At 38.2% G+C, this 16298-nt stretch overlaps 2 protein-coding genes across 3 annotated transcripts in view; both read left to right on the top strand.

The window, feature by feature from the left end:
• Positions 1-7323, top strand: part of capn5b (calpain 5b) — a 38082-nt gene extending 30759 nt beyond the window's left edge. Inside the window, exon 13 of the mRNA XM_017436727.3 lies at positions 172-7323. Coding sequence (XP_017292216.1) covers positions 172-354 — 183 coding nt within the window. The 3' untranslated portion in view covers positions 355-7323. The remainder of the gene's footprint in view (positions 1-171) is intronic.
• An 825-nt stretch (positions 7324-8148) lies between these two features.
• myo7ab (myosin VIIAb) overlaps positions 8149-16298 on the top strand; it is a 32670-nt gene continuing 24520 nt past the window's right edge. For both annotated transcript variants that reach the window (XM_017436733.3, XM_025010705.2), the window contains exons 1-3: positions 8149-8470; positions 9608-9704; positions 12548-12616. In XM_017436733.3, the coding sequence (XP_017292222.1) occupies positions 12599-12616 (18 nt within the window). In that variant the 5' untranslated portion in view covers positions 8149-8470; positions 9608-9704; positions 12548-12598. The remainder of the gene's footprint in view (positions 8471-9607; positions 9705-12547; positions 12617-16298) is intronic.

Raw genomic sequence — 16298 nt, 5'->3', positions numbered from 1 at the left:
GTCAGTCTTTGTGTTTCCTTCTTGACTTGATAACTTCTACACATCAACACTTTTATCCTTCTTCTGTCTTCTTCTCCGTTTTTCTCTTGTTCTTATTTCCATTTGTCTTTTCTTTCTTCCTCCTCCCCGTTTTTCCACCTTTGCTGTCGGTTTCCCGCGAGCGGCGCACAGATCTACAACAAGAACATGATCGTGGACACCTTCCTGGGTCAGGTGATCTTGTTCAGCGAGCCCAACGAGCGGCAGGAGCAGCACACGCTTCACCTCCGCGACAAGGGCAGCCGGCAGGACAACGACCTCCCGGGCATGCTCACTGTGCGCCTCTTCACCTCCACCACGCTCACCAACATTTGACGAGATCATTAACACAGTTTAAATGATCGACTTCTGTCCGCTGCTTATCTTCAACTATTTTTTGGAGCTAGTCTTTTTTTTTGTTTTTGCTTGCTTTGTTGTTCGTCTCTTTTTTGTCGCTTCTGCATTTCAATGTTTGTCTCAGTTTGTTTCTTGGGTTTTTGAATCCCTGCGTCTATGAATTTAGATGACAGGTGTCAAAGCTCATCCTTGAACACATTTCTGCTAAAAACGGCCACTTTTTTTAAACTGTCTGCCTCAGAAGTTTGTTCTGAAAGCAGGCTTCATCGCTTGTTTTGTTGCCAGGATCTCCAGCAACACCTGAGCTACTATTTCAAAGAAAACTGACGGTTTGACCAAATCAGTTGTTGTTCTGATCCTATTCTATGATTTTGTTGTGTTTTTTTTATTCGGATGCTTACCCATACATGTAGACATGCACAGATAATACATATGCACACATTTCTGCACTCTCCTTGCATGTGCCAATTTTTCCAAGGGCTATGCATTGCCTTAAGGCTGAGTCAGTCTCTCTGATTCAAGGAGATACGGGGGCAGGGGGGGAGTTATGTTAAAATCAGCTGTTCTCAGTGTTAGCACAGCCTGCATTACAACTTGTTTTTTGTGTCTTGTCATCCACCTCCTCCCACCGTTTCCTCTTGTTCTATCTGTGGTTGAGTCCCCCCCCATCCACCCAGCCGGCTCAGACACCTCATCTCGTCATCGGTTTGCAGGTGCTTTGAGGAGCATGCAACGCTGTCCCGTCACTTTTCAGTGTGAACTTTACAAACAAAAGCCAACTGCAGCTATTTTCTCCCTCTACCTGGAGCTTTTTTTTTTTTTCCTGTTCCGTTATGCTGTTTGTGTGCTCATGTGTGAAGTCTCGCCTCCTGTCTTCCATCACTTCTACCATTTGAAACTCTCCAGAAACGCTTGCCGCCGGTTGCTATGGACGATCTCTAAACTGCATGGCTTAAAAAAAAAACAAAAAAACAAACAACTGAACCCTCTGCCTGTGCTGCACACCTCTCCAGTCGTAGCTTAGCAGCCGGCGCTTCTGATAGTGCTACCCTTTCCTCTTCGGATCACCTTCCCCTTCCTGCGGAGTGCAAAGATTCACCGTGACATGAATCAAGTGCTTTATGGGACCAAAGATGAGCCAGACCCTCTGTTCTGTTAGTCTTGTTCAGAACGTTCTGGCCCGGCCCGGCCCGGCCCAAGCCTAGCTACAAACCACCACCCCCTGTGCCACATCATCTCTTAACGGCAACACCACTGCCTGACGCTTCCTTTGATGAGAGTCTCACGGGTTGTCCTGAAAGGCTCCCGTCACGTGATCTTTAAAAAAAAAAAAAAAAAAAAAAAAGGACAGCAACTGTGCTTCTGCTGTTGGCACAGAGCAGAAATGAGTGTGTGTGTGTGAGAGAGATTGTGTGTGTGTGTTGCTAGTTTCAGCTTTGCTCTGAATGGGGTTCTGTGGGATTGCTCGTGTGAATGTTTGTCTGTTAGTCTAGAAAAAAAAATGCTGAAAGGTGTGAACAGAGGAGTCTTTTAGGGGGGGAAAAAAACACACCTTGCACTTAAATTAGTTTTGAGGAGTTTAAAGACCTTCAGACAGAGAAGACGGAGGAGGTTCAGCGAAGATGTCCTGCCAAACAACCTGTGCCATCATCTTGGTCTTGGCTTTGCCTCCACAGCAGGAAAACAGCATGGATGAACTTCTGATTTTACATGTTTTTGCATATGGAACCACAAGTGGTACAAATGTAATCTATCTTTTATTAACCATGACACTTCTTGAGTCGATCATGTGGCCACCCAGTCTAACCTTTTAGCCCCCAGTGGGCTTTGCTTTACTTTTGTTTGTTCAAAAGTATAGTCCAAGTTTTATACACGTTTGGTTAGTCTTGTTAGAATTAAAAATGTACTTCACTGTCATCATCAAGACGTTTCCTTTGAATGTAAGACGGTTTGTGGACTAGTCTCTCTGACCACCTATCAGATCCGTTTTCCTGGTTTTCTTTCAGCGCCTTTTTTTATTACTTGAACTGTCACACATGGCATTTAATTGGTCACACAAATTTATGTACAGCATCCCTATAAATGTGTCGTGCATGAGTTATTTTTCAATATGTTCATGGCCTTGTATTGTACCGTTCAATTGTTACTATATATATTTATTCTTTCTATTTCAAACGTCTTGGAAATGCTAGTTTTGAGGAATCAGCATGTCGACAGAGCATCTCATTTCAGTCTGATCATATCAAACAGTTTGAAACAGTCGCCTCGTATTACAGTGATGCATTCATTTTGCCTCTAGCATCTGTGAACATTAGCAGCAGTTGTTGACTACTATCTAGGTGCTACTTACCTTCTTTGTGCTCTTTTTATTTTTCTTCAGTTTGACAGAAAGTGAGACCTAAATAGGCTGAGACTGATAATGAAAGCCTGCAGTCAGTGTTTAAAACTGCAGTGCCAAGCTGCAAAAAGATTAAAACTAGGGTTGCATTTTATTTATAGACATATGAGGGGGGAGAAAAACAGAAGCAACTCTCCTTTATAACGTACTGTTAAAGTGTCCTTGTGCAAGGCACTGGAGCCCAAACTGTAGTTAAACACCTCAGTGTAACTCTGCTTCTGGGACATTGTTCGTGTCTTCTGGTTGATACTGTGTTTATCCTCAAAGTCGTTTGGATGAAAGGTTTATTGTGAGGAACGACTTGTGCCAAAGGTTTTGTCTGCCACGTGGAGGTGGGGAATTGTTGCAGTGGTTGTTTGTTAGAGAGCTTAGTATACAATTTTACAAAAAAAAAAAAAAAAAGTATTTACTAATCAGAATCTGGTAGCCTTGAAATATTTCTCTTGAAAACAGCTGCAGGTTTCTTTTTGGTCCCTCTCTGCTGTGCTTCAACTTTTACAACAAAGTGCATCGCTTTATTTTTATTTATTTACCTACAGAAACTGCAGACGTGGCTTCGATTGGACAACTTTCTGCATATCTCATAGAGAGGTTTTGTTTTTGTTTTTTTTACCTAAATCTTGTTTTATTGTTCTTTGTCGGATTGACGATGCGTCTCTGCGTCGGTTGTAGAAATGTCAAATAAGAAGCACCAGGAGGAAGTTTTCGTAAGTTTTCACTCCCATGTTGTTGTTTTTTTCTTGGCAGGAGTTTAAAGTTATATTTTTTAATTCATGTTACCAAATTCTGTTTTAAAATTAATTTTTTTAAACATCTAACAAGTCCTACACACCTTTTAACCTCAGTCTGTTTTTACTCGCATGATTTTATTTTCTGTTTTAAATCATTGGACAGAAAAATGGTTTCAGGAGAGATTTATTTTAGAATTGAATAAGAACGGTTGGTGTTTTTGAGGATTATCCAAATGCCTTTTTTTAATTGTTAATGTTTTGATTTTTAAAATGATAATAAGGGATTTGAGTTTTGGGTAAACAGGTGTGCAGATTTCTGACTCAACATTTAGAAATAAACCACAAAAGGCCTGATTTGTTCATATGGTCACTGTTGCCTCCCATTTAGCCTGCCTTCTTAATGTTTTCCACAATATGCTTCATTGTTTCGCTCACTCAGTGGTTTTCTTCTTTCTACGTTTGTTATTACATGAACTGAAGCTGCACATTCAGCAGTAGTTGACTGAGCACTTTGCAGCTAGTAATTAAGTAATAAATTAACCGAAATGAGATCAAAACATCAATAAAAATGTTATAATAATAAAAGTTTTGCTTGTCAGCAAGTCACATAGGGTGGATTTTGCTGTGTAATAGCAGTTTATCTTATGTGTCTGCTTATTTTAGCTGAGCAAATTAGAATATCAAAGACTAAATAATAAATTATAAATAATTACCAAATTAATAATGTTCTATTTATGAATCTGTTTACGAAGGTACCACAATGCTTCTGTTCAGTACAGTCTTTAATGGATTTGTATTCCTTTTTCTTTTTTTATTATTAAACTGTGAGGTTTCTGATTCAGTTTTTTTTGCCATCAGCCACTTGTTTATCATCCCTCCAGTTGATTTATGTTGTTAGTATGAAACCTGACAGCTTTGACAGCTTGGGAGTATTTGGGTTAAACGTGTCACTCAAAAAATGTCACAGTAACCGTGAGAGTCGGCACCCAAACACAACCGCCTGTCGAGCTCTTTGTGAACCCGGTTTGTGTGCCAAAAACACGACGAGCCGCACTGTGGTCAGTGAAGTTAGAACGATTCTTCGACAAATGTCTCGCTCTCCACTGAGTCTTTTAATTTATTTTGTGTCAGTATGTGATTTTTCTCTGCGTTCTTGTTACTCTTTTTAACTGTTGCACATAGTGAACCTTTGCCAAAAGTGTTACGGCTTTCACTGTTAAACACACACGCAAATTTATACACAACCCCTCCAGCTAGTAACCTAACCAAGCTTGACTGGAGTGTCTGGACCTTGTGTGTGTCTGTTTTTTTTTTGTTTTTTTTTAATAGTTGCTATAATGCTCAAGTCTTCTGTACATATTTTCTGCATGGCCAGGCCAAAGCAGGTTTGAAGAACACAATTCAAAGCGAGCTAATCTTCTCCCAACAGTGGCGACTTTTATATGAATTTAAAAAATGGCAGTGCATGTAGCAAAGAATAAAAAAGGAGACGCTTTTAGATCTGCTTAAAACCATTTCAAATCACAAAAGATACGTTTAGTTTCCAATATAACCTGTTGTTGCTGCTTTGATAAACATACTGTGAGTAATAGGAGGCCTGTGTTGCACTCTTGCATGCATTAAAGCTGTATCCAGTTTTCTAATTTTTGTACCCTGCAGTATACAGTATGTTTATGAAAGTTGCAGCAACTTATCAGACGTGGGACCCATGTTTCGATGAATTATATCCTGAGCATTCACTTTAAAAGGAAGCGTTTCGGTGCGTTTCCTTACTAGGCAACAAAAACACATCTTTTTTACTCCCATGGCGGGTCGTGTGAATTATCAGAGCCACAAGTTTCGATTATTCCTTTCATTGAATTGAGTAAGAACCTCAAGATGCCTCTTTGCCTCCCTAAAATCAGGCGAAATATCTAATAGTAGTTCAGCTGGTTTCAGTTTCAGTCTGGCCTTATTGCAACTTTACTGGATAGAAATGATATTGGCTTTATGTAAGTGAAAAGGTCATTTTAGTGTCTAATTTTCTTGTTGTTGAGGGTGCTCCTCCTGGCAGCTGTAAGCAGAGCTAAACGCCTCAGCTGAAACAGAGCCGGTGTTAGCAGCACCGCTGCACCATCAGCCAATTACGGAGGCTCAGAAAGCAACAGTTTACCAATCCCACGAGCCCCTGCTTCATTTCTTAGTAAACTCACGGGATTGTTCATGTTCCACGTGTTGGCTTTTGCCGTGTGATAACTACTGTGCTGGCAAATCTGAACAGACGAAAACATAAAAATCATTTGTGTTCTTTCAATAAACCCGAACTGGTTCCTACGATGTGAATCACCTTGTTGACAGCCTCTCCTACAAGAAACGTGTTTCTTTCGTATTTGTTTGTACAGTTTGTCACTCAGAGACCACAAGGACGCACAAATTGAGTTGAAAACTAGTGTGAACTTTACTCAGATTTATTTTCTTTCAAACAGACACAGACAAACGGGGTGTAACGCTGCAGACTTGTGTTAAACCCTGGGGCTCAGCTGACCCCAAAATAGCACGAATACGAGCTTGTGCACATCAGGAAGTTCTCACATGTTGAAGCCTTAAAGTCTTCTCTGGTCAACAGACAGATTACTTCCGAGTTGTTCTTTTTGTTTTGTGTTAAATGATTACCAAATAAAATGTAACTAGGGTTAGCTAAGTCCTGTGCTGCGAACGTGCTGATAAACTTTCCTCATCGATCGTGGGCAAACATCCGCCAGTATCACTTCAGAACCTGGTTAATCCAGTTTTTGTTGTCAACAAATTAGAAGAGCAGTCAAGGCAAGCTTTCATTGTTGTTTCAGGCTCTTCTTTCAATGATTTTCTACACTTAATGCATCAACAATTAACTGTTTTTAGGCCGTTGCATTTAAAACCTGCTCATATCCATCAGTAGAGGGCGCCGTCTTAATCAAACTTTCATATCCTGGAGATCTTGGTCTTACAAATTAAGTAAAAAGCTGATTTTTTTTTCTTGAATAGGCTATTAGGACATGCACAAGGTAAACCTCAAGAACCATTTATACATAAAAGGCAAAACATATCAAAGATCACTGATTATGTTCAGACTTACTGAGTGGAAACATTTATCTGCTTTACAACACAAAATCGTAGCTACAACGAGTTCAGTGAAAGGATTAAGTTGGCTCTGACGATTCACACGTGTGATGGAAGTTAGAAAGAAAGCAAATTGAACGCACTAGTTTATGTGTTGGGTTTAATTGGTCATTTCAAAGCCACGTCGATTTGAATACGGCTGCACGCGTTTTAAGTTGATCGCAGAGACAAAACGCCAACTTCCTCAACAGATCACATCCTGTCGATTAAACCCGACTCAAAACGCCGACATTTTTCTATCCGAATCGAGTCTTGTCTACTGAAGGAATGAGCTTGTGATTCTTCTTGTATTTTTCTGCCGATGTTTATTAACTGGAGACTGGAATACCTACTGCATGGTGACTCTTCTAGGAGATGCTACCGTATTTGTAACAAGTACCTTTTATCAGTATTTTATAAGCTTGTTAATTTTATATATCTACTTTCCCTTGCGTTCCCAACTGGTATGTTTACTGATAGCTAGTTATCAGAGAGCCGTGCTGTATGTTCTGTACCGTGTGCTTGTCAGTGTGTTATTTTTCAGTGTGAGCTTTTACGTTTAAGTTTTTTTACTGCGTGTTAGTTGAGTTTGGTCCTCGGTTACAGTGTGGTTATTTTATAGCTCCGATCTGAAATTATTATTTTTCTTTTGTATTTAATGTCAACTTGTGGCATGACTTTGAAATAAAAGAGGAAATATTTTCTGGGTTTGTCATCATTCCGTCAGAACCAGCTTTAAAAATGATTTTTTAATAATACCTGGAGTCTCATATCTCAGTAACGCAGATAACTTATCTTAGCTTTTAAATTCCTAAACATGTAGTCTTAAAGAACCGTGTTTAAGTCATGACTTGATTGTTTCATTTTCTGACAAAAAATACAGAAAAATTGTAAAAGAGAAAAAACATTACGTGAATTAGTTTGTGCTGAAGTATGTTATAGGTGAGCACAGAGACAATAGGAGAGTAAATATTAATAATAACTGCATCAGATAATATCTCGTCCGCACCACACAGCTACAGCTTTTACATTAAATCATATGCATACAGGATCATCCTTCCGTTGATCGACTGTATACCAGGTTTTCAGCTCTTTAAGAATCACCTTGTTGGTGATAAAAGGCCATTTTCAGTCTGTCATACTGCTGCCTTTCGTATATGCTTTGGTTCAGATAAAGAAATGAAAACAAATGATTCAAAAAAGAGCCTAAAGATCCAATTTAAAATAAAAAATTTAAAAAAAGTCTCTGCCTTTTTATGTCGGATTCACGGGTCATAACTTAACAAACAAATATCCCTCTGAAAACGGTCAGGTACTGGAGTGAAATTGAGAAAAGTCTCGCTTAAGACACGTTTAGATGATTAAAATAAACTTTGGCTCCTTGGAAGCAAGATATTAGGAGACTAAAAAGACTTTTATTATTCGACCATTTGAACTTAACACAGAAAAACTTTGAAATCATGAACTCGGCCACCTCCCCGCTGGTCTCAGTTTCTGCCACCAACAGGCTCCACCTCCGAGTTAATCAGGATCAGCAGCCATGAATGAGACCCGGCGAGAGAATCTGGAGATCTCCATCGCTGACCCAGACGTCAGGCTGCAACTGAACCACCTGAAGGAGCCCGGAGCCACGACAACCAGCAGAAGGCAAAGCCTCTGAGAAGGATTTAGGAAAAAAGAAGAAGAGGACCGACAACAGAAAGACGAATCGCTTCATCTTCCTGCTTCTTCTTCTCCCTCGTTCAACCGTCCTGTCAACTCTGATCCGTTTAAAGGGAGTTAAAACAACAGGAAACACAGGAGAGAGGCCGGGAGGAATAAAAGGAGGCCTTACAGAGTGCGTCGTGAGGTAAGTGTGGCAGGTGAACGTAGGTCGAGGGCTTATGAGCCTGCAGCCAGGCCACACTGCTGCTGCTCCGCTGTAGCTTTGGATAAAGCCTCTTATTGCTCACTTTGTCCTGTGCCAACACTTAAGCAGCCTTTATGTTCCCTACAAGTGACCACAGTTGGTAAAGTAATTATTGTCACACCAAATATATCCAAGCTTTTTATATAGTTTGTGCATTAAGCTCTTATTTTGTGAGTTTAAGTCAATAATGAAGCAACAGAAGCAGATCATAATGAGAATAAAGCTCGACAATGAATATAAAGTTTGTTTGCACGCTGAAAATACCTTGCAGGATCAAATCAGGAATTTCTCATAGACTTAACCTCTCTTCTGTTAGATTGGATAAGTGTTGTAAAAGTATTGCTTTAGTAATAAGTTGGGTTAAATCAGATTTAATTTAGTTAAATCTGTGTTTGTGAAAGGTGAATCTATAGAAGAGTAAAACACTTAATTATGAAATCACAGAAACCTTTATAAGGAATGCATCAGATGTGACATTTTAAATGTTTACAGGCTCAAAAAGCGTGGTTAGAAATGTTTGTTTTTCATTAATTATTTGTATTATTTTGTTTATAAGGGGTTGTTTAAAGGGGTAATTTGGCAATTATATAAATTTGTCACAGCTGCAGGGCCAAAAGAATAAAAATAAAGACATATGTTTTTATTCTCAGTTACAGCAGACCTTTCTCTGTAGTTTGTAAACTATTTATCAGATATATACATAGACATATCAAAATGTGACATTTCAGAACAATTGGTGTGCCATAATTTCCTTTCTGATGTGACTAAAGAACGGGAAGTTTTGCGACAGTAACAGCGCTTTTATTTATTCCCACCAAAATAAAAGGTGGTGAATTTCCTGAAAGTAAACATGACCAGTAGACATTTTGGTTTCGGAAAATATTAACCTTGTATGTTTTGAAAATATGAAGAAGAGGTTACTTTAAAGAACTACCGCTGCTTTAAGTGTAGTTAAAGTAAACTACTTTATTTAAAGATTCATGTGAAGGGAGTTCTTTTTTATTTGTTGTACGGTGAACTCTTAGATGTTTCTGAAGCGCGTTAACCAACCGTTTCTCTTGCGCTTGTGTTTTTCAGACACTGAGCCGTGGAGCTCATGGACGAAAACCTCCTGAACCTTTTTTGATTAACGATGAAAGTTTCCCACCCAGTCGTGCCTCTGAACCTCTGCCAAGTGAGTGACACGGTCGACGTGCACGCAGACAGATTAACAGCCGGGGCATTAACAAGCCGCTGGTCTTCATGTTAAAAACTTTGACCACTTTCACTCCAGATCTTGTGAGCCGTGATATTTAAGTCTTAGTGTTTTCTTGTGTTTGACACCTCCATAGCAAATACCATTCTTAGTATTTATATTATGAGTGAAGCTATTTTTCTGAGTATCTTTATTTCACCCATGATTATCCAGGATAATATAAATAATTTTAACAATACTTGTTCCATAGTAGCTGATGGGGTATGATTAAAAAAGATTAAAAAGCCTCCCTATGAGCTTTATGTTTGCAGATTATAATGGCCAATAAATTTTCATTAGATGCTCATGTTTCCTCTCGGATTGATCTAAAGCACAGTCATATACATTCTATGGGTCTTTTTTTTTATTTTACCTATATTTGATCAGGAAATCCCTTTAGATCCTGTTTGGAAGGGAGACTTCACCAACACAGCAGCCTTACAGGATAATAAAATCCAACGTAAATCATACCAAGGCATATTTTATAACATTCACAGAGTCAGACGGTTAAAAATCCAAAACTTTTATTGTTGTTGTTTCAGTGCAATCTCTGAAAATGTTCCCACATCCTGGCTGCACATCTACTCAAACTGAAATCCAGGACGACATTAAAGAATAAAATCCAGGACGACATTAAAGAATAATCGCTTGTTTCCTCTGTTTGTAAAATAAAAGCTGCAATAAAATCATTGTGATCCGTCACAGGAAGGACAAAGTTTTTACATAAGTTGTTTCTTGGGTCTGAGGACGGATCTGAACTCTTCTGTGGTCCTTGTGGTTTTAAAACACAGCAAAGAGTTAAAATACTTCTGTATTCATTACAAAGAGCATATCACATAAACCTAACTGAGTTCAAGGATTGTATCTTTTGTGTCATATTTAAGTCAAAAGCAGTTTGATCGTTCTTATCTCTCAGTTTTAAATTCTTCTCTGAAGTGATCCTCTCTTCTTTGCCTGGTTTCATTATTTTCCACCTGGTGGTTTTTGTGTGAGCTCCTCTGTTCTTCTGGTCTTTCAAGGACGGAAAACTGGTGTTTTTTTTTAGTGATTTAAATTATTTTTTAAGGGAAAAAACTAGGAGTGTAAATTTTAAAAGAAACTAAAATCTGATATTTATTCTATATCGTTCAAAAGCAGCTCCTAATTTTCTTTGGAAATGCCATGAACTGGTGTTTTTAGGGTTGTTTTTCAAGTTCTGTAAGAGGTTAATCCTTAGCAGTATATTTGGGTCATTATTTGTGTAACGAGGATGTGAATAAAGGTTTCTCACCATGAGGTTTGGTGCAAAATCAGATTTGTGGGTCTTTGTGATTTTGGCCAGATTGGCACCCTGCAGTTAAGGATAAGAAGCTCCATATTGACAAAACATAGACATAAATTGGGACCAGCTGCACACAAGTAAATGGAAATGTTTACTTCAATAAACTAAAAAACTTGTTTTTACAAATATGATCTAATCTTAATTATAGCCCATCGATTTGTAGTCCCAGTTAATTAAATGTTAATCTTCTTAGTGAATCCCTAACAGCTCAATAATACATGTAGTCCCTCCCCTTTGACGTGATTTAACTTCAGCACTTAAAATGCTGTTTTCTTTGTTTATTGAAGAAACTTTGGACTTAAAAAGATGTCAAATACGCCTGCAGAACGGTGTCAAAAAGTCTGAATCTGTCATCTTTTATTTTGTTTATTAGTTAGTAAGATAACTGCAAAAAGCCATATATTGTGAGGATTTATACTAAGCATGGCGGTTTGGTTATTAAGGCCTTTTGGGTGTAAACGGAGCCAAATCAAGTTTCCTTGTAAACATCTGAAACAAAGGAAGGACGACTCAGTGGTGGACAAAATGATTCAGCAATTGTAACTGCAACAACTGTGCCTTGTACTTAAGTAATGGGATTAGCCCCAGGAATCCGAGTAATCCTTTAAAAGTCTCACAACCAGACCCTTCAGTCCAGCAAAAATACCCCCCCCCCCGTTTCTCTCACTGGTCCCTTGTTTCCAACCGAACCACGGTGGTTACGTGGATAAAAATCAGTTTCTGTGTACGGGAGCTAACCCAACAGACCGGTAAACCTCTTAATCTGCTTCTTAAAACATAAATTATGCTCCATCTGGTCTAGTAAAATGTTTAATTGACGAGTGGGTTTCTCATCTTTGCAGTTTCCCATCAGCTCTAATGAGAACTTTAGGTTATTTAAATGTAGCTGCTCCAACGAGACCAAACTGTTGCTTCTAGCCTGGTTGGGTTGTTAATAACAAAAAAAGCATGCACATGCATACATCAAGAACAGGACACAAACAGAAACACATGAACCAGAACCAGGTTTTTATCTTAGTGTTATAATGCTCTTTAGTCTTTTAGTGCTAGTTGATGACCATTATCCCAAAGAAACCATCATATTTTTATTAATATTAAGATTTCTTTTACACTTTCAGCAAAGCAGATCACACATTAAACTCCATCAGTCTTTGCAGATTTGATCGGGTTGGGAGTTACACCTGCGCTTTAGCATCTCAGACACTATTTTTTAAAAATCGGATGCATCTGAAGCAGTAAAGGTGCATCTGATTAAACAAACAAACGTTCCCGTGCAGCATGTGAATCTGTGGTATTTGGGAAATAAACTGACATGCCATACAGTAATGTTACTCCGCGTGTTGATAATGCAGTAACAGTAATACAACATTAACTCGTTGGCTTTAAAGTGAATTGTACATCTGAAAATGTCGAATTAAATCTGGAAGACGTCCGTGACTTCTGTGATTGTTTTCATTTGCAGTGGACTCTCATGGTGATTTCTGATGTCCTGGAATCAACTCGAGACTGAACCATGGTCATTCTGCAGCAGGTCGGTTTACTTCAATTTCCTGCTCTTTTTTTGGATAATTTGGAACATTGTTTGGACTTATTTGTCTGCTCAGTTCTCATCACATTCTGTCCAACCTGCCATACTTTATATCCAACATTACACACGTGTGCAATTGGAAGGAATACTAATTTACTAGTTTAGATAGAAAAATAAATCTAGAAAACATTTTAGTCTTTCCAAGAAGTTGAGAAGGATTTTAGGAGAGGAAGCATATGGAATAAAACCCTAGTTACACCCCAAATATAAATTCAAATGATCAGAGTTTTCCAACTAAAGCAGAATCCTCTTACCTTGGACGTACAGGACACGGTTCTCCTGTTAACAAAATATTTAAACAAAAAATTTGACTTGACCTAGAAGGTTTTGTGTTTAATGTTTCAGAAATGTCTTCTGCAATGTGATGGATTATAGTTACTGGCTTTAGTTTTATAGTTTTTTGGGGGGATTTCTGGGAGCAGAAAGTCTCTAATGTAGAAAATAATTAGTTAAAAGTTGTGTAACTGTTGATTGACATAATATATTAAACAGTGATGTGGTTTTGCAGTCATATTTCCTTTTTTACTTTAACTCTCCTCGATGGTGCTGTTAGTGGTGAACGATTTATGAAGTTTGATTTGTCCCAAGAAATGACGCGACTTCTTGTTGCCGTCTCGGTTCTGGGACAGGACTCGTCTTTAACGCTGTTCAGAGACGTTCTGTAAGGCGCCGCTCAGAGTTTCATAGTTTTCTGGTTTGTTTATCCGTTCAATCGTCGAGCTGTGGCTCAATCAGCACCAGTAGTAATCAAGTTCTGGCTTGAAGATGAATAAATGTTTGTATTAGAGTTTACCGTTTCTTGACCCCTGCTGTTGCTGTTAATTATCTTTATTATTAGCCACTTTTAGTTGTAGCTTTTCCTGCTTCGTGACGAGGTCAGAATGACTCGCAAAGCTTTCAAATATGCCTCACCTCACTGAAAAAAGAAAGCATTGCCCTAAAATAGCTGATTAAATGTTTTATGAGTGTTTAAATCTCTGGAGGTGAACAAGTTTTATCTTTAACTTTTTAGGCACTCAGAGATTGTTTCATTTTTCACAGTCGCTCCTTCGTGCAGCTGAATTTTCTTTGCTGAGGTTCTCTGAGGGTTTATTAATCTCCACATCACCCTTGTCGCTAGACCTTCATGAAAATGTCTGTTTTAAAACCCAGATTAGCAGAAAGCAATTAGAATATCAGCTGAAGATGAGATAGATAAATCAGATTGTGACGGCAGCTAAATTAGTTTTAAAGTTCTGTTCTTGATGTCTTTGACTTCACTTCATGCAAATCCAGCTCAACATTAAGGTGCCTTTGGAAACTTGGAAAGTGGACGAGTTTTAGTGGTTTAATTAAAATGTAAATGCGGTAAATTGAAGCAAAAGGTGTGCTAAGTTTACTAAAACGGCACGGTTTAAAGAAATAAATATGAACAAGTTAAACTGAGCGGGCGAAAAAGTGCTGTAAATATAGTAAAGTGTTTAGTTTTAGTCTTATTCAGGAAAATAAGTCTGGATGATGGTAAACAGAAGCAAAAATAGCGTCTTTAAAGCCACTTAAGGTCCAGACTGTAGAGCCGATAACTGAACTTTGTGCCGAAGTGTTTTCATGAACGAGGAGATTTTCCAGCAGCTTCCTTTATATTAAACATTTAAACGTCTCGGACGGTCAAAACCAGTGTTTTTTTTTTAGAAACTTAAAGTTTTTTCCCCCTTGGGTGGCAAAACTGAGCCAGACTAAAACCTTCAAAGCTTCTGTGATAAATCTTTTAGGGTAAAACGTGAATTTGTTTGTAACTGGAGCGACACGGTGTTTTATTTGTACCTTCCTAAGGTTTCTGCAGAGCAGTTGGTCCAATTCAAAGAAGATTATTGACTATTTATGTTTATAAACTCTTGATTTGAATTCTTTCCTACCTAAAGGGTTTATTTTTGGCAGTTTTAACATTTATGGTGTAACTTTAAACATCCTTTTAATCCCAAACAGCTGAAGAGATGTTACAGATGTACAGTGAGAGCAAAATGGCTGTTCTGAGGTAGATGCGTTGCAGTTCTTTTTACTAAATTGTCACAAAGAAGTTAAGATTTTCAAATACAAACGTCATGGCCTCTTTGGACAAATTTTCCAGATTTAAATCTTTTTTTTTAGACAAAATCCTTTTATTCAGTCAGCTGGCCGGAGGAAAAAGTAGGTAACTCCTGGATCTGTGGTGCAACTCCGATACTTCCTGGTTGTTCAACATGCACATCTGAAGAAATGTGGGAACAAAACAAGAACAGATGATATGATTGCATAAAAAAGCGCCTCAGACGTTTGAGCCTCGTCTTTCGGTTCTGTTTGTCCCAGTTTCAGACACTAGGTGTCCTCAGTCGTCCCATTCCAGCTCCAGATGTCACCAGCTGTTCCTCGTTTCTCATTTACTCGTTTGAATCCGTTCGGCTCATGTTTTCCCTCAGCGGTATCACGTTTCCTCTCTTTTCTCCTGCTTCATCCAGATATTTGTCGATGTCCGCGTGAGTTTATCGTTCTTATGCTTCACAAGGCTCACCTCCCGCCTCTGTTTTTGATTTATTATTGTTTTTTTTTTCTGGAAGTAAGCCTTATTTAAACCCTGATCTCACAACGTTTTCCTAAACTGTGACAGACATATCATCAAATTAAACTTCTTAGATGTAAGAGATTAGCACTAAGTTATTTAATTTAACTTCATGTTTCCAAGTGGTAAAAACTGAATTAGAAGAAACTTTTCTTCTAAACATTTTTGCACAAGAAGAAAGCCACTAAAGAACTTATATTAATATTGCAAGGTATTGTTGGTAATTAAACATTACAATATTCTTCAGATTAAAAATAAAAACAAGGATCGGTATAAACATTTCAAAGACTGAAACAAACCAGAGATCTTTGACTAAATGAGGTATAATGACTAACAGTAATGTGAGGTAATTAAAACATTTCACCTTTATTTTGAAAGTTTAATATGCCTTTTCTTTTTAAACGTTTAAAGGATGGAATAAATAATACGTATAATTTTACGTTTTACTTTTTTGGAAAGGAAAATTATTTAAAGAAACTCAAACAAGAATCAAATGCAGAATTATAATTAAAGTTCATGTTCCAGTTTTTAAGATGTAATGTTTAATTAAAAAGCTTGCTTTAACAAAATACAAATGTAAATTGTTAAAATGTAAAATACGTTTTTTTAAATGTTTTTTGGCCTGTTTCTAGATGAATTTTGCTTTATTGAATCCAGTAATCAAACAAAAACATGAAAATACAATAAAAGTTGTTTGTTTGTTTTAGGGGTGGAAATTAGCACCCGCCACCGGCCAAATGCGGGTAAATATTTGAAGTGGCGGGTGAATTTGATCAACACACACGCCACTGTGGCGGGTTGGCAATTTGAACAGAAAAGGTGTTATTTGTCCTCCTGACATATAGGGGGCAGTAATGTGATCGAGTTGCTGCTGTTACGTCGAGCCGCGTTCCCCCATCAGATACAGAGCTGGCTTCACACAGCTCACAGAGAGCTACGATTCCCCTGTGTCTCCGTTCATGTTCAACGCTCGTAACCGCCGCGCTGTGCTCGCGCTGCAAGGGAACTACGGAGACTGTGAAAGGTCAAACAACTTGTTTTGGCGACGTT

Source organism: Kryptolebias marmoratus, linkage group LG13, assembly GCF_001649575.2.
Source record: "Kryptolebias marmoratus isolate JLee-2015 linkage group LG13, ASM164957v2, whole genome shotgun sequence".
In the NCBI taxonomy this organism is placed as follows: Eukaryota; Metazoa; Chordata; class Actinopteri; order Cyprinodontiformes; family Rivulidae; genus Kryptolebias; species Kryptolebias marmoratus.
Note: the sequence above shows the minus strand (reverse complement) of the source record. Positions and strands in the feature narration are given on the sequence as shown.